The sequence below is a fragment of the Festucalex cinctus genome, chromosome 5, assembly GCF_051991245.1.
Source record: "Festucalex cinctus isolate MCC-2025b chromosome 5, RoL_Fcin_1.0, whole genome shotgun sequence".
Taxonomy (NCBI): domain Eukaryota; kingdom Metazoa; phylum Chordata; class Actinopteri; order Syngnathiformes; family Syngnathidae; genus Festucalex; species Festucalex cinctus.
In genome coordinates, this window is record NC_135415.1 from 5940273 (window position 1) to 5965563 (window position 25291).

The 25291-nt window shown below is 37.7% G+C and overlaps 1 protein-coding gene and 1 long non-coding RNA gene across 3 annotated transcripts in view; one reads left to right on the forward strand and one right to left on the reverse strand.

Annotated features, from left to right (window-relative positions):
- Nucleotides 1–80: 80 nt before the first annotated feature.
- Nucleotides 81–25291, reverse strand: part of aifm3 (AIF family member 3) — a 31647-nt gene continuing 6436 nt past the window's right edge. The window contains exons 2-20 of one of the 2 annotated variants that reach the window (XM_077520906.1): nt 22130–22302; nt 19916–20129; nt 18279–18388; nt 18091–18200; nt 17973–18017; nt 17794–17890; nt 16196–16308; nt 15855–15941; nt 11315–11406; nt 11110–11240; nt 10843–10958; nt 10677–10748; nt 8793–8856; nt 7343–7419; nt 6903–7020; nt 4372–4470; nt 4235–4310; nt 3997–4101; nt 81–1050 (exon numbers count right to left, since the gene is read on the reverse strand). In XM_077520906.1, the coding sequence (XP_077377032.1) occupies nt 1008–1050; nt 3997–4101; nt 4235–4310; nt 4372–4470; nt 6903–7020; nt 7343–7419; nt 8793–8856; nt 10677–10748; nt 10843–10958; nt 11110–11240; nt 11315–11406; nt 15855–15941; nt 16196–16308; nt 17794–17890; nt 17973–18017; nt 18091–18200; nt 18279–18388; nt 19916–20129; nt 22130–22302 (1942 nt within the window). In that variant the 3' untranslated portion in view covers nt 81–1007. Of the gene's footprint in view, nt 1051–3996; nt 4102–4234; nt 4311–4371; nt 4471–6902; nt 7021–7342; nt 7420–8792; nt 8857–10676; nt 10749–10842; nt 10959–11109; nt 11241–11314; nt 11407–15854; nt 15942–16195; nt 16309–17793; nt 17891–17972; nt 18018–18090; nt 18201–18278; nt 18389–19915; nt 20130–22129; nt 22344–25291 lie in introns of both variants that reach the window. The other variant, XM_077520907.1, reaches the window with a different exon arrangement.
- On the forward strand, nt 19913–22596 carry LOC144018588 (uncharacterized). Its single transcript, XR_013283478.1, has 3 exons — nt 19913–20069; nt 20785–20879; nt 22096–22596. It is a non-coding gene; the product is annotated as an uncharacterized LOC144018588 (long non-coding RNA).

Consider the following 25291-nt stretch of genomic DNA (forward strand, 5'->3'; position numbering starts at 1 on the left):
TTCCTTTCTGTGTTTTGCTTTTTATTTCACATATGCATGGAATCAGATAGTCCTGCTATTGGAATAATGAACCATTGTGTGAAGCAGAAGACCTTTATTTCAAAGTTATAAAAATCCCACCCTTACTCCTTTGCAGGAAGAACAACATATATATTTTTAAAACATTGTTTTACCCTGAAGTAATTCAAACAGACAGAATCAGTGAAGATGTAACAACTGGAAAATAAAAATTAAACCAAGAAATGCCTTTCTTGAAAAATTACAGGGTACCATAGAGGCCACAAACCTTTGTTCCCTGAGTTAGTAATAAACATTCCTATGGAGGAGACCGCTATTAACAATTAGCATCATCATACTGTATTGTGTTAGACAATACTTGAATCTACCATAAAAGCATTAATGTGGAATCAAAGAAATCAAACTTTTTGTGCAATCTAGCAAGGCAGCCAATAATAAGGAGGTATATTTCAATCTTTAAACATTAAGTACAAATTAAAGCTGCGTGTGTGTTACACAATCACAAGCCACACCGATAGGTACATTTACACAATGAAAGAGATCCATAACAATATTTGATGCAGCTCTTGTATTGGATCTCACTGCATTATACATGTGTACCTATGGAAGGGTCCAGTGAAGTTTCTCTACACAAAACTTAAAAAGTATCATGCAGATAAAAGGCCTGTATGCGAGAATATTATCATTCCGTTATATTTAAAAAAAAAAAAATCATCCCAAATAGAAGTTCCATTTAGTTGCAGTGCATTCAGGATTATAGCTATATACAATATGAATACAAAACACCAATGCCCATTCATGGCTTGTTATAAACAAAGTGTACATGTACGTGACATCTTGCAGCCGAAACCACTATTGCTAGTTGAAACGAGCCAAAAATCCTCTCCCTAAAACTAGGAATAGCTGCCTTTTGTCTCAGCACCATTTTTTTTAGTGTTTGCATCCAGAATTCCAGTGCATACCTGGTCCATGCACGTGTACATGTGATGTTATTGGGAGCCCTTGTCAATCAACCAGGAAATGTCTCCAGTCCTGCATAAAACAGCCAGCAGAAAGACATAAATTAGTCATGTGTTGGCTATGTTGTGAGACATTCCTGGAGTCCGGTCATATTCCAAAAATTAATATTAATAAAAATTTGGTATAACAATTTGGGGTGTCAAAATTAGTGCATTAATTTTCTTTAACGCTCGATTATTAATTAATGACCACCTCTTACTTTGAAAGGCTGTACTGGAGAAATTCCAGTCGCAATGCAGCAGACACATGCGCATCAAAATTATAGCAATAATAAATTTAATGCATATATTTGTGGAGACTGGGGTCAAGTTGTGTTTTACAATTTAAAAAATGTGCAGAATTTCACAAGTTACTTTATGTTAAATATTAGATAGCTCTTAATATGAACAGGAATATGCACTGAGCTGTCACCAACATTGTACAAATGCAATTACGCCATCTAGTGGCAGAAAAATGACCAACGCAAATCAATATCACTTGTTTTTTTACTGTACACTACATCGTTTTAATTTTAACTAAATTTTATGAATAATTATGAAACTCTCAATGCCAAAAATGCAGCGATATTTCTATTTAACATTTTCTTCCACATTTATGTTAACAAGAGTGTGAACAAGTAAACCTACGGAAAAAATATTTTTTTGTACATTTGAAACAGATATAAAATTAGCGATTAATCGTGAGTTGACTAATGAAGTCATGCGATTAACTCATTCAAACCCAAAAACGTGTAAACACATTTTTAATACTTTGTCCTTCACGCCCCAAAGCGTATTTACACGTTTTTATTTTATTTATTTTTAATGCAAACGCATACAGAAGGCTTTGATGCAGCTTATGACATAAAAAGGTTTCTTAATTAACCCTGGCCAAATGGTCTGCTCGACCATTTGGGAGACCACATTTTGAGTCACTATATTCTATTGGAAAATGTGTTGAACTGAACTTAGCCTGATTGGGCCATCTCTACCACTTGGTTGAGGTATGCCAAGCACAAATAACCACTAGAGGTTACTCTACTTTTTGACAGAGCTTTCTGTCATCCTGCCATTAGCAAGTGAGAAACCTGCAAATCACTGCTGACATGGGCACTATCGTTGGCTGAACTTTGAAAGATAAGTTGCTTTTTTTCAAACATGTTTTATCATCAAACATGTTACTTAGCCAAATTATGTCAGTTGATGCAACACAAAAACATGTTATAAGGGTCAAATAATTTTTTAAAAACATGCTTGACCAAATGGTTGAGATGGCGTGTTCATGGTAAAAATTAGCATGGCTGGGCAGCTCAACCATATGGTTACAGGTCAGTGAAGTTGTATTAATTTCACAGACATTTACAATTTTCTACACAATAAAAACACTTCTATTCATACATTGTTGTCAATATGTTTTAACTATAGTGTTTTTATATTGAAATTGATTGATTGATTGATTGATTGATTGATTGATAGGCTGTACAATTTAGCAAACATGCTTGATGATGGTGAGTCGTTTCTTTATCCTCCCTCTATTTGTTTTCCGGGGGGTAATGGACGCTAAATCATTTTATGGTTCAAGGCCAAGGAATTTTCTTGCCCTTGTACCAGTAGATCCTCAAGACTCTGAGGCTGATCTGTCATTCTGATGATGAAATTGGGTATCTTGATTATCTGCCCAAACAAGCAGAGTGGTATGGTTGAATCTATGGATGAAGATGAGGTGCCCTCAACCAGCACACCTGCTAAGAAGGAAGAGAAAGGGGGGGAAATACCCTAAAAACAGTAAATGACTGTCAACCCCTGGCAAGAAGAAGAAAGCGAGAAAAAAAAGAAAAAGAAGCCAGATGAATTTTAGAAGCTATTGTAGATATTGAGGACATCCAGGTTCCTGATTCAAATTTTGAACACCCCAAAATGGTCAAGACACCCTTTCAGTACTTCAAAATGATCTTCACAGATGAGATGATTCAACATATTGCTCATCAATCCAATTTGTACTCTGTCCGAGAGCTGGGGGATCCAATCAAGACTAATCCTACAGAGATCGAAGATTTCCTGGCTATGCTCCTTTTCATGGGTGTTTTTGACTCCCCGGCCATGGAGGACTACTGGCACTCTGCATCAGGCTTTGATGTGATAGCTGATATGATTCCACAGACAAGATTCAAGCAAGGCGGCACGGTGGATGACTGGTTAGCACATCCGCCTCCCAGTTCTGAGGACTCGGGTTCGAGTCCAGGCTCCGGCCTTCCTGGGTGGAGTTTGCATGTTCTCCCCGTGCCTGCACGGGGTCTTCTCCAGGTATTCCGGTCTCCTCCCGTATTCCAAAGACATGCATGGCAGGTTAATTGGGCGCTCCGAATTGTCCCTAGGTGTGCTTGTGAGTGTGGATGGTTGTTTGTCTCTGTGTGCTCTGTAATTGGCTGGCAACCAGTCCAGGGTGTCTCCCGCCTACTGTCCAGAGCCAGCTGAGATAGGCGCAGGCACCCCCCGTGACCCTTGTGAGGAATAAGCGGTCAAGAAAATGGATGGATGGATGACTAAAAGATGCAGCCTTATTTTTCCACTTTTGTTAACAAGAGTATGACAACTTATTACACTTTTTATTGTACATTTAGAACAGATAAAAAAATTGTGATTGTGAGTTAACTATTGAAGTAAGGCGTTTAATTACCATTACAAATTTTAACTCGCCTGACACCCCTAATAATAATAATAATAATAATAATTAATAAATAAATAAATAAAAAAGTATCCTAGAAATTATGTATATAATATGACCTGAGCCATGCAATATATTCCTGTAGATCCTTTGTAGAATACAAAATGCTTGAATAAGACAACTCCAGTCCTGTTTGTCATGTGATGAAAGTCACAAGCTGTTGTGTTCATGTGTCCCTTCAAAAGCTTGAAAACTGTACAGAACATAAAGACTATTGTAATCGCAACCAGGTTTAAATCTTGGATAGCGACTTACTCCACATCTCGTTTCTTAATCGTCTTTCCGGATCCTAAGACCTCAGCCACTCGGGACACAATAGGATCATAGTTCATGCTGGCCACTGCAACCACCTCCTCGCCCCTGTGAATGACCCAGACAAGATCAAACAAACAATGTTCATGTGCCATTACATTCAAATCTAATAATAAATGTAGTTATGGGGGAAAAAAACCCCCACTGACATTTGTTACATAACTATATAAATGACACTTGCCTCGTGTAAAATGCGACAAATCTCAGTTCGTCAAGATCACCTTGGATAATGACATCATCGAATCCATCCCCATAACCTTGACAAAAAAAAATTGACGGTTCAAAGATTTTCGAGCTCGGCCCGTGAAATAAGCATACCTGCATAGCGTATGGTCTTCCCAAACATGGCTGACCAGAAGTAAGGCACTGTTTTTATCTCGGTGACTCTGCCCACCATGTTGAGAGCTGCTACTCTTCCTGTCATAAGTGAAAAAAATAAATAAATTAATAAATAAATAAAAAACTTTTAAAGTATGACTTAGCTCACCAACTAATCACCACACCAGGCAGTGGGAAAAAATGTGTAAAAAAAAAAAAAACTTTAGTAAAAGTACTCACTCAAAAACACGTACCAAAAATATTTGTCTTCTTTCATTAGGAAAGAAAAAAAGTATATTTCTATCTGTTTCCGTTTTGCAGCAATTAGAATCTAGCTAAGTTTAAACTCTAATTAGAATTGTATTTGAGCTTTTTTCCCAACATGGCCCTGGCTGATCTCCTTTGCTCTGCTGCCACCTACTGGCCGTTTGTGTAATAACTACTATTTCTTCAACCGTTCTTTGCAGTTGAGAGGCTGCATCAAAGCCTTCTGTATGCTAGCAAAAAGTATAAATATGTCTGGGACACTCAAAACATTTAAAATAGAATGTACGATTTTGGGAGCAAATGAGTTAAGTATTTTTACCGGATGTTTTCTTGAAAGATATTAGCTAACGAAGCAAAAATGGGGATACATTTGACTCACTGACTTGCAATCAAGTTCAAATTATCTTCCGTAGTGGTAGTTCGCATTTCCCTTATATTTACGGGTTATTCTAATCTCGCCAATTTGCACATCAGACATTGATGCTGCTTTTTCTTCCAGGTCAAGTATTTTAAACAAAACAAAAGTTAACAACCTCGTTTTGAAAATGCATCAAGTAAAAAGTACAGATACTCATGTTAAAATATAATGGATACAAGTAAAAATTAGTCTTAAAAAATACATACTCAGGAAAAAAAAAAGGTCTGAAAAAAACTACTCAAGTAAAGTACAGAGAGTCCTTGAGTTATGTCAGAGGTCCGGTCCTACGCTAGCGATGTAACCCCAGTTTCCCCATTAAAGTCAATATTTACATCAAAATAATTTGCATTAAAAAAAATCTAAAATACATTAAAATAAAAACATCAGATGGTCTAATTATCATTACTACTTAGGGGTGGATAGAAAAGAAGGGGTGGGGAGGCTAATGTGTGTGTGTGTGTGGGGGGGGGGGGGGGGGGGGCGCGCGAAAAAGCCAAAGATACTCACACAAGTGCAAGAATGCTAGCACTAGCTAAGGGCTAAACAGCGGACGAGGAGCCAAAATGGTGGACCAGGTGTAACCGTGGTCAATTCGAAACGCCTAATGCCTTGGTCAGACTTCACGAAAAGAGCCCGATTTTAGCCCGACCATGTGTCGGACAAACGAGGCATGCCGTAAACGATTTTGGGTCGTCTTGACGTAGCGTCGCTCGTGTAGTGTGCCACGTTCAACGATTGGTCGCCTGTTATCCGGGACAGTTCACGACCATCACGACGAAAGTCTAGCATGTTAGAATTTTTGCTTGTCTTGACGCATAATGTGACATACCTACGTCGTCGTCCGTTTGGTTCCACAGCATTGACCAATAGCGAGAGGGAGCGAAACGTCAATCACACACTGAACAGCACTTTATAGCTCTTTTAATTTGTGTATTCATTCATTCATTCATTCATTCATTCATTTATTTATTCATTTATTTATTTATCCCCTGGATATCTCATGGGATGGGGCCAGACAGGTGCAACTGGGGGGGGGGAACAGCGCTCAGCTGCAGCGCTGCGGCATGGAGCGCGCACGCATCCATGCAACTCATCGTAAGGCAATGGCGACATGAATAGAGGACCAAAAAAAAATATATACATATATATACATATTGTGACTGTTGCTCTAATAATTTCAGAGATTTGGGCATATGAGTAGAGATGGGCACATATTTAGTGAGGATCAATCACATTTTCATATAGTCTGACCAGGCCTGGCCGCCTTAATTGTCACCCGCTTTCACTTGAAAGTTCCCCCCCTCGGAGTGAGTGGCGTACTATCCAAAGCACCATACTAAAACAAGTCAAATATGAATAAATGAAGCAGTATAAAAAAATACTCAATATAATATTTCAGTGTTGGATAAAATAATAAAACAAGATGTCATCCCGCAAATTAATTAACAAATCGGCTATATTTCCCCGGTGCATGTAGGCCTAAATAAATTAAAATACAGTGTTGGCTACTAAATAATATTTTAAACACTATTGAGGAGCAGGGAGCGCAAGCAATGCGCTCACATCACACTTGCCCGGTGCGTGCTCCATTCACGCAAACACTCACTGTCCTTTGCCTCAACACACGAATCGGCTGGTGTCTTGTCGCGTTCAGACTAGTGTGACTACACGACACGGAGCGAATTTGTCGGGTAATGTGACAGCGCAACTGTCATGTAAGACAAAAAAATCGCGTAGTCTGACATCGGCATTAGATCGAGTGTGCCTTAACTCGAGGACTCCCTTTACTTGCACTTCGTTACTTTCCATCTCCGACGCCAGGTGAAAACAATCATGACGCACTCACCGTGCACGTGAGCCATTTGCCAGTGGGGGACGTTAACCTTCTTATTGTTTCGTGGCGGAAAAGGAAAGGTCACCACGTCTCCCCCGGCGAAGACCCCATCCACGTTTGTCTGCATCATCTCAAAGAGAGCAACAAGAGATGTCCATTTGACCTGGTTGAAAGTTCAATACAGTTGCTTCGCTTCCCAGCTTGTACTCATCATGATCACATGACTGCAAGATCACTACACACGAGTACGCAGAATGCTCAATGTGAAGAAAAGTAGTCGTCGAAGACTTAAAGAAATCTTGGACATGCCACATAGAAAGCGACAAAACTGTGACAGGTTTGAAGTTGGCAAAAGAGCAAGAAATGAATTCACAATTCTTTCTTCCTGTTTTTTTTAAAGGACAACGACTGGGCTGGTTGACGTACGCAGACGGTCGAGTGCAGCAAAATACCTTGTTGACAGTGATGAAGCCCTTTGAATCCATGTGAATGCCGCTCTGTTTCAAGAAGCTCGTTGCAGGAACGCAGCCTGCAAGAGAGACGAGTGGTGAGCACGCTAACATACAGGTGTAAGTGTCAGTTCTGTCGAGTCTAGAAAAACAGCATTTGTCCAAATAGTAGAGAAGAGATGAGCTTTTCATCCTGAAAGTACTGTTTGTTATACTGGATGAAGTTTGCTCAGCTGCCACTGGCTTTAGAAAGTGCTGAATCATGTGTTACTACAGTAATTCTTAAGATCTCAATATTGGGTTGCTCCATGATAGGGATAGACCAATTATCGGTGCCGATATTTGGCATTTTGAAAAATATCGGCATCGGCCATTCTTTGAATCTGAAGGCCGATAAAGCTGATATCTCACTGAGCGGTGAATACTTGCAAATGCAGCGAATTTGGAGTTTTCATCGGGAATTGTAAGATGTTCACAGTAACTTTTTACTTGTCGTAAACACATTTGGAACATATTCATACAATTTTTCACTACAAAGATCTTTCGAAATGTTTTACAAACCCTAACAAAAAAAAATAGCTATACATTCACATGCATTTGTCACTTAGTAAGATGCAGGGAGGGCGGGAGGTGATGAGTGGTTAGCACGTCCGCCTCCCAGTTCTGAGGACTCCGGTTCGAGTCCAGGCTCCGGCCTTCCTGGGTGGAGTTTGCATGTTCTCCCCGTCCCCGCGTGGGTCTTCTCCGGGTACTCCGGTCTCCTCCCACATTCCAAAGACATGCATGGCAGGGTAATTGGGCACTCCGAATTGTCCCTTAGGTGTGCGTGTGAGTTTGGATGGTTGTTCGTCTCTGTGTGCCCTGCGATTGGCTGGCAACCAGTCCAGGGTGTCCCCCGCCTACTGCCCAGAGCCAGCTGAGATAGGCGCCAGCACCCCCCGCGACCCTTGTGAGGAATAAGCGGTCAAGAAAATGGATGGATGGATAAGATGCAGGGAACTTTTTATTTATGGATCTATTTAAATTTCCACTTTATAAAAAATAGGAACTCCCTACAGTTTTTATTTAATAATAATAATAATAATAATAATAATAAATCAAGAAATTATGTTGAAATTTTAGAAGACTTTATTTACAGTAGAAATCTTTAGGGATCTATTTACTTGCTTTTTATTGATTTATTTTATGTTATTATTATTATTTTTTAATTTAGCTTAACACATGCTAATGACCCTGGAAGCTCTGCAATTTTTTTTTTTTTTTTTTTTTAAACAAATCTGTCAGTATAGTTTAAAAGAAAAAGTTATTTTCTATTTAACTGCAAATATATCGGTTATCGGCCTCCTTGACTACTAATAATAATCGGTATCGGCCTTGAAAAAACCATATCAGTCTATCACTACTCCATGAAAAATTTCACAATAAAAAGGAAGCAGAATTTTGACTTGCTCACCTGCTCCAATGACGCAGACGTCCGCTCGCAGGATTTTACCACTTTTCAGTACGACCTCCTTCAGCTAAAAGAATGATACAGATTTCACCAGTATGTTTTATTTTAACGTTTTAATTTGAAAAACAGACAAGATATGTGCAAAACCTAAAAAGTGATTCTATTTGAACAATTTGCACTTTTCAGAAATAAAGCAGTAGCCTAATGTCAAAATGTCCCTCAATTCGCAGCCCTTAAGTGACATTTGGGTTAAATGTGAGTGGAAAATGACCTAGTTTGGTTATATTTTCACCCGAGACTTTATTATAAGGGCATTGCTGTTGTGTCTGAGACATTTAAAAATTCTGAAGTCTCATTTGTTAAATAAGCTACCGCTCGCAGGTAAATAAGTTTCTCACCCTAACAGGAATGTTTCTCATTCTAAACAAAAAAAACTTTATTTCACCTTTTGCTTTCACCCCATGTCACTTTATTATCCGTAGCTCAATAACAAACTAGAAAGTTCTTAATATTAAAAATTAGGGGTGTCGGGTGATTAAATTTTTTAATCGTAATTAATGGCATGACCAATAGTTAACTCATGATTAATTGCAAATTTTATCTGTTCTAAATGTACAACAAAATGCACAATAAAGTATTTGTTTTCATACTACTAGTTTTACTGTTAACATAAAAGTGGGAAAAATGTTAATCTAATACAAATATGGCTACATCTTTTAGTCATTGAGACAGTAATTTCATAATAAAATTAGAAAGATGTACTGTACTTTAAAAAAAAAAATGAGTGTGATATTGATTTGTGTTGAGGTCATATTTCTGCCACTAGATGGCATAATTCCACTTGCAAGAGGGTGACAATTCAGTGCATTTTTCTTTTCATATTAATAGCTACCTAATGTGTTGCATTCACTTGAAAAAAATCCTGTTTTTCTGACTAATTTTTGGGGGAGCTTTGTTTTTTTTTTGAGTATTTTTTTTTGCTGTTTTACTGAATATTTATATAATAAAACATTATTCTGAAATATATAATAAAAAAAAAATCTAAAAACCAGAAAAAATATTCCAAAAAACAGAGCACCAACTTCTGTTTTTTTTTTTTTTTTTTAATCTCTGAACTCCAAGTGACTTGTTGCAGACCACTGACCTGTATGTATGACTGGATAGCCGATGGCCCATACACGCTTGTACAAGCCGTCAGTGATCTGCGACAAATCATTTGGAGTTCAGAGGTAAAAAAAAAATAAACTAAAAAATACTCAGAAAAACAGAAGTTGGTGCTCTGTTCTTTGGATTTTTTTCCTGTTTTTTTTTTTTTTTTTTTTTTTTCTGAATATTTTTCCCGTTTTTCTGAATACTTTTTTTATGACAGAAAAAAAATATTTTAAAAAAATTACTCAAAAAAAACAAAGCTCCCCAAAAAAATTGTCAGAAAGTTTTTTGTTTTTTTTAAAGGCGGTCATTATAATTTTTTTTGTTGCATTAAAGGAACTTTAAATTAACTCAAAATGAATGCACTAATCTTGACACCACTATTAAAAACACATTTTAAATAAATATCACACTTCCTTTCGGGTAATAAGTCTTAAAAGATAAAAATACTATATAGTGTTAATCGTGACAAAAATGTGACACGACAACTCTTCTGTTACAGTCCACTAGCACTGGGGCCAAGTGGTCCAGCAGATGGCGCTGCACCTACACGGCTAGAAAGGACCAGTATGGCCTTGCACTCGTTTTCTTTTCAAGCAGGTCAGACAAATTTAGCATTGTTCAGCATTCTTCTAAGCTTTATTCTAGTTCAGATGACACTACTGCTGCGTGACAATTTCAATGTGTGTTAAACTCATGCAACTGAGCATCATGCTGTGTCTCTCACTTTGTGAATACCTGTCCATGATGGCCGATCATCTCTGACACCTCATTCAGCATGTAGAACTTCACCCTGTTTGCTTCAAAAAGCTGCCAGGGGAGAATCAACATAGACATGACAGAGAAATGAACGCAGACTTTGTAGTTTAAATTGTAAGATATTTTCTGTTGCTAGCGTACACACCTTCATTATGGCTTTCCCTACTTTCTCACCGAGGGCTTTTTTAAATGGGACTGACTCGACCCCAATGATAGAGACAGAGTGGGCCTTGTCAGTCAGAGCGGCTGCCACCTCCATACCTTCACACAGAAGAAGAAGAAGAAAAAAAAACACTTGTATATGCATAAAAATCTGTTTATAAATGGCACTCTTGTAGCTGTAGCTTTTGCATTAGCCAACCTAAAGTCAATGAGTACATTTTTAATCAACATTCGACACTCAATTTCTTACCAACAAAAGATGTTCCCACAATCACAGCGTTCCTGTTGTTAGCTAGCCTCGCTATGCTGTTAGCATCCTCAGGCGTCCGGAGGTGAAACACATTCCTGACATCCCCGCCTTTGTAGTTTAGAGGTTTGGGTCTTTTCAACGAGAAATGAAAAACATTGGGTTATTTTAAGCAAAATTAAACAAAAGATAGACGGGACTTCCTAACTTGTTGCCTGTAGCGATAAAGAGTTTTCTGTATTCCATCCTCAAGCCTTCTTCAAAGGTGACAGAGCGCATCTTCAAATCTATTGCCACAACCTGCAGACAATACAAGTGTCAGCTTTGAGAAGTGAATAAACTGACATAAGAGAACCTAGATTGACTAATCAATGTGCAAAACAACAAGTAAAAAAGTATTTTATTTGAGTGTGGGGCCATTGTTTAATTATATAAGATCAATCCTGTCAGGGTTATCTGTTTGACATCTATTAAACACAACACAAAAAGCAGAGAAGACACTCAGGTTCAGGGCTCCCGAGGAGAGGAACTGACTGATACAATTCACTCCCGCACTCTCTGAAGATTCCTCTCCTCACCCTTTCTATTTATTTGGTTTTCCATGCCCTGAGTTACATGGGTGTTCCAACCCTAAAAATGCAAGGCATAGTTGGAACACAGTGTACTTGTTTGTCTATGTGTTGTGCATGTGAATGGAAAATTGCTGAGTACATGTGTGGTCAAGTTTGCAATCATTTCTTAACAGAAAACAGGCGACCTCAGCAGACTGGCTCGAACCATTCTGCTGCGTTGGATGTTGTGGTTCTTCAGCTTTCTATATTCTTGTGAATTGAAGTCTTTTAATTTTCCACCAGCCCTATTTTAACTAGGTATTAGTACTCGTAGCCACCCCCTTGTGCCTGTGTTATAATTAGGAAATAGAGATTATAATTTAGAAAAATAGAAATTACCGATATTTGAAGGGGAAATGCCATATTGAGATTTTTTTTGTTTTGTTTTGCTTGTTCTTTATAATTAGTATTTTTTGTGGGGTGGGGGGGATTTATATATCAAAGGGACTTGTGATATCGGTACTTGGTATCGGTGACTACTGAAGAGTTGAGTACTCATGCTGGTATTGGTCTGAAAAAAAAAATGGTATCAAACATCCTTACTTTTAATAATCATTGATCATTTTGATTTACCGTATTTGCTGCTTTTTTCAAATAATAGCAGGAAAATATCATTCTTGCATGTGATTCTGAATGAACAAAAAAAAATTCAAAGGAGCTCAAAATTGTAATTTTCCAAAAATGATTGTCACTACAACTTCAATTTTCACTACTAAATGCATTGTATTATCTTTATTTTATTATATTTGACTTAAAATTTGACTTTTTTTTTTCTGTCATTTGCATTACTGTAAGTTTTATGCCATCCATTTGGATTCAGGTTAAGGCAGGGGTGGCCAAGTTGGGTCCTCGTGAGCCCCTTTCCAGCCTGTTTTCCAAGGCTGTTTTTCAATATCCAGAACACAGAGTACGTTCTTGTGACGCAACGAGCAGGGTCTTGGTCAGCCCGGTCTCAAGAACGTACTTCCCAAGCACGCATATCTCGCTGGCGTATTTCCGTAATTCATCGCAGTTATATCATGTGACTTGCTTTCAATGGATTTGTACTACTATTTGGATGTTTCAAAATGTGTTTGTGCAACATACATCGGTTAAAAACTTTACTGTTCTGAATGAGGCAACACCAACAAATTTTAGTTTCATGAACAAATGTCGTAATGGCAAAAACGGTGGCGGACTTGCTGCCATTTTTAAATCTCTATTTCAGTGTAAAGAAATGTTATTGGGAGGCTTTAATTCATTTGAATATCTTGGTCTTTTGGTAAAAGGTGAACCAAACATCGTCATTGTCATAATTTATAGACCTCCAAAACAAAAAGGCAGATTCATGGAGGAATTTGAAGAAATGCTGTCAATAATTTGTCCCGACTATGATTATCTGGTCTTAACTGGAGACTTTAACATTCATGTTGACAACAACTTGGATAAAAATACCAAAGAATTTTGTAATATACTTGATACTTTTGGTCTCTCACAACATGTAAAAGGTCCAACACACAATCAAGGTGACATTCTTGATCTCGTCATCTCTAAAGGTGTTGACATTTTATCTGTTAAGGTGAAAGATCTGCCTATTTCAGATCATTCCTGTGTTTTTTGAATTACAAACAATCCCAGAAGTTCAAACAACTACTGTCTCTATTAAAAAAAAGGTACATAAATGAGAATACAAGCAACATGTTTATGGAATAAATGGCTGCATCACCAACTGTAAATGCAGAGACCGTTGATGAACTTCTGGATGAATTCACCTCAAAAATCTCAAATGTTTTGGATGCTGTTGCTCCTATTAAAACTAAGACCATTTCATCCCGAACTAAAACACCTTGGAGGTGTGCTACCAACATAATAGTGTTGTTCCGATACCGTTTTTTGGCTCCCGATACCGATACGATACCCAGCTTTGCAGTATCGGCCGATACCGATACCATGCCGATACTTAAGGTTTTTTTTTCCTCAACATGAAAAAGCTGTCCTGCCATTGGTTCAGAGCATTCAAGGGCCAATAGGATATCTTGGATCGGCATGCAGTGAACATGGCACATACCAGTGAATGTCGTGCACCAGCAAGACACAAGATGCTGCATCCAAAATCCTATATTAGCGTTGGAATTAATGGTATCGGCATGTTACTTGTGAATAGTCACCGATACCGATACCACTGTTTTAATGCAGTATCGGCACCTCTGCCGATACCAGTATCGGTATCGGAACAACACTAAACATAATGACTTTGAAATCTAAATGCAGAAAAGCAGAGCGAAAGTGGAGAAAAACTAAACTCTAAGTTCATTTTGACCTGCACAGACAATGTCTTTGTCATTTTAACCAAGAGTTAGTAATAGCTAGACAACAACACTTTTCTGAAATTATTAGTAGGAACCTCAACAATACACGCACTCTATTTGCCGTGGTTGACAAACTTAAAAATCCCCCAAATCAAACAGCGCCAGAACTCCTCTCAACAGATAAATGCAATGAATTTGCCTGCTACTTTAGTGAAAAAGTACAAGCCATCAGGTCAAACATTGTTACAAACCAGCAAAATAACAAGACGTCATCAATGGCGGCCCAAGTACTGTTCCAATCGAAAGTATGCATAAGCCAAGACCACACGGAATACCCGGATGTCGTTCTTTATTGCTAGCTTATAAACCAAGGATGCATCGGTGTTGCTTGGTGAATGCTTGGCTGTGAATAGATCCCAAGATGCATTTCGTGCTTCAAGGAATGAATGGGAGCGGAGGAGCATCACGTTTTTTCTTCTTTCTTCCCACACAACTGTTTTGTGTTGTTTTGTGTTGATTAGGGGAGGCACGGTGGAGAGTGGTTAGCACGTCCCCCTCCCAGTTCTGAGGACTCGGGTTCGAGTCCAGACTCCGACCTTCCTGGGTGGAGTTTGCATGTTCTCCCCGTGCTCGCATGGGTCTTCTCCGGGTACTCCGGTCTCCTCCCACATTCCAAAGACACGCATGGCAGGTTAATTGGGTGCTCCGAATTGTCCCTAGGTGTGCTTGTGAGTGTGGATGATTGTTCGTCTCTGTGTGCCCTGCGATTGGCTGGCAACCAGTCCAAGGTGTCCCCCGCCTACTGCCCAGAGCCAGCTGAGATAGGCGCCAGCACCCCCCGCGACCCTTGTGAGGAATAAGCGGTCAAGAAAATGGATGGATGGATGGATGTGTTGATTAGGCTGCCTTTGGCAGCTGAGTACACCAATTTGTCGGGCTCATCCTCTTGCTGACTTGCCGACTTTGCCCAACTAGTCTTTTTTTTTTTTTTTTTTTTTTTTTTTTTTTTTTTAATTTATTTATTTATTAGTATTCTTGTTTAGGTGGTTTTGATTCTTGCCTTTTGCACGCTCTTTTCTTTCATTTGTAAGTGTACAATTGTATTTTTGCAGCTGTGTTTTGGAATAAATTTAATCAAACTTGTAATGTGCTGTTTTTCGGCACCATGAACAAATTTTAGTTTTACTTACGGCATGTTAAGCCAATGGTATCGACCCAAGGCAGATATTTTTACCATTAGAAAAGTCTCACAACAAACCAGCAAGCATAAATGGCACAAGTATACTGTACAGTCTTCCCTCGCTATAACGCGGTTCACTTTTCGCGGTCTTGCTGTATCGCGGATTTTTTTTTAAGTGCAATTTTGCATATTTTTTTTACAGTAATATACCCATTTTATAAAATTTATGAAGGTTTGAACATTGTCAATGTTTGAACAAGAGAGAAATGTGAGAACATGTAAATGCCTCAATGAGAAAAGTGTATAAATTGTGCGGTCGGGGATTTTAGAGCTTTAAAACATTTATAAGAGTTGTAAAACATAAAGCTAACTACTTCGCGGATTTCATTTATTGCGGGTATTTTTTGGAACCTAACCCCAGCGGAAAACGAGGGAACACTGTATACTGAAATACTGAGGCTCTGGTGGATAGTGGCACATCAGGTGTACCTTCTGCCATCTAGTGGTAGAGCATTTAATTGTTCTTTCTATCACTGAACGTCACTGACAGATGAACAACAAGGATACACTATTTGTAGTAAATAGTTCATAAATTTCACCCAACTAAATGAATGTGGTTGTGTGAGTTACTATTTTCATCTTCGATTGTGAGTTCACCACCTCTCTCACCTCTTTTTCTGTGAGCAATTCAATGTCGTGATCCTGCAGGAAGTCCATGGAACGCAACCTCAGCTGTTCCGCTGTGCTCTCTAGGGACTGAGGGTGAGTACATTAGTGATGAATGCAGCTATCAAATAAAAAAAAAAAGTTTGTCAAAGGAAGAACGTCTCTCCCACAATTTTTGAGTCCAACAAAAACAATCTGGGAATGTTATCGAGACCATCGTGTCTATAGTTGTAACTATTATTATTCTTAAAAAAAAAAAAAAAAAAAAAGTAATGTGCAATTTGTGCATGAGCCATCTCTCGGGTCTTTCTGTTTATGACCTGGTGGAGGGTCTGTGTACAAACCTTACTCAGTTTAGGCCTGTCGTAAGGAGGATGTCTGTCCATGGTGCAAATGACGATGCGGTCAGTGAAGCCCTCCTGCCTCAGCGTCTCTGCACACACCAGACCTGCTGGACCTGCACACACATAAAAATATATCGTTCTAAAATATTCAAATTCACTTATAGCCTACATATTATAAAGCAGCATATTGCATATTCCACATGACCCCTAGTGGATGTGAGTAGTACAAGGGTGACATAACCACAATCTGATGGGACGCTTTATAAATAGTCGATCTTGCGAATCTCTTAAGTGGGAACACCCATGAGGTTGCACACTTTGGAATGCAAACCAAAATATGAAATGTGCCTCCAAATTTTGCACAGTTTGATCTGCCGTCACGGTAGACGTCAAGCAAGACATCAGCACATCTCATGAGATGTGTTAAGCAAGCATCAGGCCACTAAAGCTAAATGTTTTACTTTTATTTTTGGTTAGGTTTCTAAAAGGAAAGAGCAGCCTCGGCAAAAAAAGGGTAATGCTGTATATGTGAAGCATTCTAGTACTTGTATTCAAATCAGTAAAACTTAAGGCGCAAAATTAATTAAACGCAGTATAATTTATTACTTTATAGCAGTGCTTAACCTTGTTTTCTATGCACATTCACCAAACCTATATTGAAAAATAAAAATGATTTTTTTTTTCCTTCAAAATTTAATACAGCTGTACTGGTGAGCAAAATGAACAGGGAGAGTTGCATTTAAATCAAATTTTCTATCTTCACCTTGAATTCAGAAAGTGCAGTTATATTCCCCAACTCCGTGCAGCTTAATAAGAAAGTGTTCCTTTAGTTTTGCTATAGTTAGCTAGTTGTGCTGGAATGCTGGACTAGAATTGCTCAACTTTGAATTGCAAATCATGCAGTTAGGACAATTATTCATCATTCAAATAAACTCTCTCTCTATATCTATCTATCTATCTATCTATATCTACATATATATATATATATATATATATATATATATATATATATATATAATTATAATCAAAATAATCAAAAACAACCACTACTGCTTTTAAGATGGGTGAGCAGATACAATGAAAACAGTAGAGGCCCCAGAAATGAACCCTGTGGAACATCATGTTCCATTATACATATATATATACATTTTTGTTGCACATATTCTTCCGACCACTTTTTTTTTTTTTGCTCGCCATACTTAGTATAAGAGATTAAAAAACGATGTACCATCACAATTATTGGCTGGCATGGTTAAAATAACGATGACGTATTGACGATGGCAGACGTGTGTACCAATTAAATGACAGACCGTCAACATTCATTGATGCGCCCACCACTGGTAGTGGTCGATTGATGTATCAAACATCTGATGTGAAAAAAAAAAAAAAAATCAGAATTTTAAGTTGGGCAAAAAATACTAAAATACTGAAAAATTGGACATGTGCATTCAAAAGTTTAGGGAATTCCAACTGCTATATTTTTCGGTTAATCCTGAAATCCCCCACATATTTTGTGATTAGTGTATTAGTGTAAATCCTGTCTCATCATTCATCCGAGAAAGAGAGAAAAAAAAAAAAAAAGAGCATGATGCACTGACCTGACCCAATAATTAAAACATTAGTGAAGCCTGTGTTGGAGTTAATGACTGCCAAACATCTCGCCATTGCTTTTGACCTCTTCTGAAACTGAAGAGCCTGGAAAAGATTTGAAGCCCTCAATCAGTTATTCAAACTGAATGAATCCCTTCTTTTCTATATGATTTTTTTTTTTTTTTACCTGCTTGTTCGCTCTGATGATGACCTTGTCCTTTTCAACTCTGACCTGAAGCAAACAAGTAGACGTAAGCCTTGTGTACACACATGCTGTGAGTAGGCAGAGAACGTGTTAAGGTCACCTGGAAGGTCGGCAGGCTGTCCAGACCGGGGAAGTCTTCGATGTCGCCTGTTGCAATGTTGAAACAAGCGCCGTGCCACGGGCAGCGCACGTGTCCTTTTGACAGCACGCCTTCAACCACACAACACATTTCATGCACGATCACAGGAAGGAAGTCAAGTCATCTCGTAAGCAGTATTCAATATTTACCTTTGACGAGCGGCGCGCCGTAATGTGGGCACTTGTGGCCCATTGCTGAGAACTCGCCATGTTCTTTAATCAGCAATGCTCTTCCGCTTCCCAAGTCAACCTCTCGCATTCTGGAACATGATATTCATATTCTGACTTTAGCTATTCTTTTTTTTTTTTTTTTTTTTTTTTTTTTTTTTTTTTTTAAATCCCAGTACGACAATTTCAGTTTTATGTCACTAGCAATGTTTCTGACTAGCTGTTACGTTTAAAGTATAGGGTTTTTTTTCTGATGAACTGTACCAGACAGTGTGGCTGTGTTTAAAATGAGTCACACCATCTGGGGCAGAAGCAGAAACGAGAACTTTCATTGCTAATGGATAATCACATGCTTACTTGCAACGTACTTACATCCAAGCAGACAGATATGTTATTTTAAGATAATGCAGCGTTGCACTATTGCGCTTTACCCACCCCTTAGTAGTGCAACGCTATTTTTTGTAACCGGACAGGAAATAATCCTCAATAAAAAGAGAGGCCACAAGAGAATTGCCAGAGCATCTTTGACAGCTTGTACCTTGCAATTCTGCTCTCCTCGCTGCGAGTATAAACAAATAAGTCTTGTCTTCTCATCCTTGTGTTGTCATTCTTATATGTTTTGGTGTGTAAACCCAACACTAGCTAAAAAGGAGGTGGCTGGATCTTTTCATAGGGATATTCAATTCAAAACAAATAATGATTTTCAGCAACTTTTGTGTTTTCACAAGTGGTGTCAGCCGATTAAAATTTGTAAACGTAATTAATCACATTACTTCAGTAGTTAACTCACAAGTAATCACAAATTTGATATGTTCTAAATGTACAATAAAATGTCCAATATTTTTTTTCTAAGTTTCATACTCTTAACATAAAGGTGGAAAAACTTTGTTAAACTAATAGAAATAAGGCTGCATCTTTTAGTCATTGCTGCAGTAATTTCATAATGATTCATAAAATTGAATTAAAATTAAAAATATGTACTGTAAAAAATGAGTGTGATATTTATTTTTGTTGAGGTCATTTGTCTGCCACTAGAGGGCATAATTGCATTTGTAAGACGGTGACAGTCAAGTGCATTTTTCTTTTCATATTAAAACTGATTCACTGCCTTTGACAAGTATACTTGTCAATTGTATTTTTTAGAGCGGGGATAGATGGGGGAAAATCTGATTATGCTCCACTGTAAATGTCAAACTTGGAAACAACTTTACTGATGCACAAGCACAACCATCGTTAGATGACATCATTTCCCCATTTTATACGAAATAAACACAGTTTCAGAGTACATGGGAGAAATGGCTGTATTTTGGCAAACCTACATTTTTCTACTGTCAATTATAAAAGAACGGGACAAGGCAAAAAGTAGAGAGTCTATTCTGTCATTTGGTAGATTAGGTTTATATATGGTTTATATATATTTTATATTATTGAACATAATATCGTGTGGGTATTGAAAATTGTAAAATTTTCTAAAAATCTGGCAGTGAATGAGTTTTAATTGCTTGTTAAAAACGTGGCATTAAAGGAACTTTAACTAAAAATTGACGCACTAATTTTGACACCCCTAATTTTCACATAGCTATGGTCACTGCATACAACATGAAATGTCATCTGCTCACTGTCCATTTTCCAGATCCTTGACATGACAGACGGAGGCCTCCACATAGTCCCGTGATTTGTGGTAAGCTTGGAGCAGGGTAGAGTCGTCGTCCGAGCTGTGTCCGAGGGCCCCGTTCGGTCTGCAGTCTGCAAAGGGACTCGCCTTGCCATTAGGTGAAAGGCCATCCACCTCTTTTTCGTTTTCCAGGAGAGAGAGTTCCACTTTGACTTCAACTGCACAACACAAATATTGTCATTTTACCAAATACTGGAGAGTGGGACTGTTCAGATGCATTGTGCACTGTAAAAAATAAAATATAATAATAATATTATTATTACTTTAAAAAAAAAAACTTGTAAAGTTTTCCACACTGAAATTTTAAATTTAAAGAGTTTTAAGTACATTTTACAAATTTATTTAAAATAAAATAATATATATATATATATATATATATATATATATATATATATATATAAAAACAAAGTTACCCAAGTGTTGAGGAACAAACTCATGACCTTCAGCTTGGGAGACAGCCTCTCTACCACCTGAGCCATGCCACTCTTGCTGTTTACCATTGTACACTATTGCTAGTGTGTCCAATATGAGACCAAAAACGGCTCAGAGGTCGAAGATTTCTGCCTGACACCATCAATATAGTAACACACAGCAGGAGTGGCATGGCTCAGGTGGTAGAGTGGTCTCCCAATCTGCTCCCCCCCCTTTTTTTTTTTTTTTTTTATAAACTAGTAAAATGTACTAAAAACTCTCCTTGTAAAATTTACTTAGAATTTCTGAGTGAAAAAAACTTTACTATTTTTTCCCCCCCAAGTAAATATGACTTTTTTTTGTTTTTACAGTGATAACTTTTTTTGTCTTGTCTCTCATTAGAGCAGCTTTCAAATAAGATGGGCCATCGGGATGCAAATAATGGACAAATGAAGTCTGACATCTCCACAAGTGGAACAAATGAAAGCAGGAAAAAGGTGAATGGACTCATTTAAAGGGCAAACTTGCCTGCTTTCTTTGTTTTCTTTTAGATGGCTGTCATTATGAATTTCTTAATGATATATTTGAAAAATGAACCCCTTTCCATTCATTCTTTATTAGTCATTATAATAATTGTCAACAGTCATTTGAACGGTTTTGCATGAAAATCCTTAAGTCATTTGTTGTTGATAGTCATGATGCTCAATTATGTTTACTTATAATTAAATTACAATTAAAAAGCATAATTATGACATGAACATGTGTTAAAAAAGAAGATGTGTTAAAAAATACGTGAAGTGTTTTCTTACTTTCCAATGTGGAAAGGAAGACAGTAAACACAACCTGCTTAACAGGTGTACACTCTAAAATGTTTTTAATTCCACCTGGCATGTCACTATTTGGGTTTACTGCATATGAAAATATAATTGTAATTTTAGTTGTATTTAGTTGTATTTTTAAAAGTGCAGCAGGCTGTATCTGTTTGACTGGAAAATGTACTGATTGTCCAGGTCTTACAAAGTAATCTGGCTGGAATTTTCTCCCGCTGAGTAAGTCTTAATTAAAACTAATGGAAAATCGTAGTAGTGTGGGCAATTGGCAGGGGGGAAAAAAGAACACTTTCCAGAGTTGAAGGTGTGCTTTGCTTAAATGAGACATTAGGACACAATGAAAGATATGATCTGTTTGAATTTGTGTCAAGTTGTCATGCAATTTAGGGTACATGCAATACATGCAATTTAGGGTTGCTGTCATTTTACTTAAGCTCATTCTTTGTGTTAGAAATAGGCTAATATCTTGTACTGTATTTATACTTATTAATATTTAAAATGTTTATATTGATACAAGATTAGGTGATGTTTAATTCAAAACCTACAATGATGCACGCTCATCTTCCAATCAGGCCAGAAATAAAAGCACTCAAACCGCGAAAACACACGCAAACGCACAATGTCACATTTTCATTTTCATGTATATGTAATCCTCTTGAGTAAGATGCCACAATAGCATTAAAATTCCTCCCCCGTCAAACACTATACTGCAAGCAGAGTAGGTTGTACGTAAAAGGGTGCACTTTACCCCGCATGAAGGCGGGTTGTATGCTTAAAAATGATCCGAAATGGGAAAAATGCCTCTCTACAACCTCTAAAATAGAGTGACTTCATTTATCAGAGTCCAAAAAACCCAACTATTTTCCCTTTCTGTGTCTCCCAGATCACCTAGCAAAACCAATAGAGTCATCTGTCACCTGGTTTGGGTTTGGAGAAGCATCCTCCCATGGTGGGTCCAGGATTGATGGAAACCGAGGGAGAGGGGAAGGGGGGAGAGAGAGAGTTGAGGGGAGGCGAGTTTGGGTCCGATTTTCTACTACCCTCGGGATGCTTGGTTGCAGCGACGTCACGGAAGTGAAGGTATGAGAACCTGCAGGTCCACAATGGACATTGTCAGTCCCTCCACATCATCTGCATAGACACAAGATAGTATCCCATCATCAATATGCACAGTCACTTGTGACGCCATCACACCTCAGAAGGAACGTCCGCAGTATCTCGTTGTCGTACCAGTAGTAGTCGTAATATCAACTAAGCCACTCGAAAGAGCAACCTTTAAAGTCAAACAGCTTTTCATAGCAATATTTTGTTGTCCTTTATAAGAATTGCTTCTGCTTGCAATGAAGAATGCTTTACTCTGCTCCACACTCACATTCACATAGCCTAGCTATATGTTATCTTAACAGAAGATGACTCAAGAAGTACAAGAACCAGAACATCTAATGCAGCAGAATGGTTAGAGCCAGTCTGCTGAGACCGCCTGTTTTCTGTTAAGAAATGATTGCAAGCTTGACCACACATGTACTCAGCAATCTTCCACTCACATGCACACACACATAGACAAACAAGTACATTGTGTTCCAACTATGTTTTGCATTTGCATTATTAAGGTTGGAACGCCTATGTAACTAGGGGCGTGGACACCAATAAAAAGAGAGGGTGAGGAGAGGATTTTTTTCAGAGTGCACTAGTGAATTGTATCAGTCAGTTCCTCTCATCTCTCCTTTCGAGCTTTGAACCGAGTATCTTCTATCCTTTTTGTTGTGTTTAATAAATGTCAAACAGGTAAACCTGACAGTTGTAAAGGTCCGTCATCTGTTGTCAAATTTATACAGTTTCCCTGTATTGTTTTTTTTATTTTACATAAATTGCCATAATGTATGTTAAATGAGAAACCAAACTAAAGATTTTCGAAAAATAAAGTGTTCTGTGCACCCACTAGTGTAAACATGGCATTGTGGAACATGAACTATACAGAAAAAAAAACACCTGTTTTTTTCCCCCCAATATTCTGGAGTGGCCATTTTGCCACTTTCTGTCGCCTCAAAGTTACTCAGGTAACGACCAATCATGGCTCACCTGTTGCTCACGTGACATTCGCAAGCATAGCCATGATTGGTCGCTTTCTGATCCCTAAGTACCTATGATGTCATTTTCAGTCGACAACCAGTGGCAAAATGGCCGCCCCCTGAGTTGGTTGAATAATAGGTTGATTTTGTTGCCTTATTCATATTTATTTCTTATTTAGACTGGTGTGGCTGCATAGAACATATTGTAAAGAAAGGTTTGGGATTGACTTCCCCTTTAAAATAAAAATGAAAGTGTGATGTTGCTTCTTACAGCAAAACATTAGTAAATAAATCAATAATCACCATTTTATTTTCAAATACACTTTTCCCAAATCTCAGTATGATTTGTCTCATTTGTTGCTGCTTGTAAAAAGGAAGCAATCCTGCTAATTGACAACATTAGTCCACCTTTGTTCATGCATTTTGCATGGGGGAGCTGTTAAATATTAACTGCTGTCCGCCATCTATTAACTTTCTTGTCACAGTGCACATTAAAGTAAAGCGAGGGGCCCCTTGATTTTCAAAATCTTCCCTTTTCTTGCCTCATTGCGCTCCCATCTCGAACAGCTTTGGTATTGGAGCGTCGCATGCTTACAGTTTCGTTTTGTTTCGTTTCATTTCGTTTCGTTTCGTTTCGTTTCGTTTCGTTTCGTTTCGTTTCGTTTCGTTTCGTTTCGTTTCGTTTCGTTTCGTTTCGTTTCGTTTCGTTTCTTAAGAGCCCCATTAGCTCCTGACATCTCAGGAGCTAATCTTCCTGGGGTCTTTTCACATTCATTACAATAATTTCTAATAAACATATAGACATATACACACCTACTCTCACATACATATACTAAACAAAAATAAACATAAAAATAAATTACATTAAATACATAATTGTAATAGTCAAACTAAATAAATATGCTCCAATTATTTTCAATTATACAAAATATATAAATCCAACATTTTAACTTATTGTTCCAATGCTCAAAAATTCTCATATCATATCCATTATTGTGTAAACAAAAGAAGTTTCAACTTCTTTTTAAAATGTATCTTATTATTTTCTAATAACAAAAATCCAGGCAATGAATTCCAAGCAACCATAGCTCGATAAAATACAGGTCGCTGCTTTTAATTTGTTCTACATGACGGCAGTACACACCTTGCTTCATTAACCTGACGTGTGCCATAACCATGATGATCTGAAAAAAAACGGACTTTGCCATAAATAATTTCTGGTGTTTTTGTTAAAATAATATTTCTCATAAACGTTATTAAAAAATATCTCAATCTGCATTTAACTGTTAACCAAGCCAAGTTCTCATGCATTATTATCACATTTGTTCGGTATGGGCAATCCAACACAATTCTTGCTGCTCTATTTTGAGCAACCTGCAACTTATGTAAATTACTTTCACTAGTGTTTGACCACACCACTGATGCATAATACAAATATGAAAGTACCAAAGATTGAACTAACTGCTTGACCGACCACTGAGGAATACATTTTTTACAATATTTAATAGTGCCCATACTCCTTCCCATTTTCTGAAGTACAGAGTTGACTTGACTTGTCCATGATAAATTAGCATCAACTACTACACCCAATAACTTTGCTTCTTCCACTTGTTCAATTACACCATTTTCCTGAATCAAATGTAACAAAGGTTTCACTTTTAAATAATATTTTGAACCAACAACCATACATTTAGTTTTTCCAGTATTAATAAACAATTTGTTAACTTTTATCCAGTCTGTGACTGAAACTAATTCTTCATTTAAAATATTATTGAGTTGACCTATTGTTTGTTCAGCAGCATACAATGTAATATCATCTGCGTATATCTCCATGGTGGCATGCTTCAACACCAATGGAAAATCATTAATAAAGACGGAAAACAAAAGAGGTCCCAGGCAACTTCCCTGGGGTACTCCACAATCCATTTGTTTAAGTTCAGAGTAACTCCCATTACAATAAACCTTATAATCTCTATTATTAATATAACTTTCTAACCACTTTAACGCAGA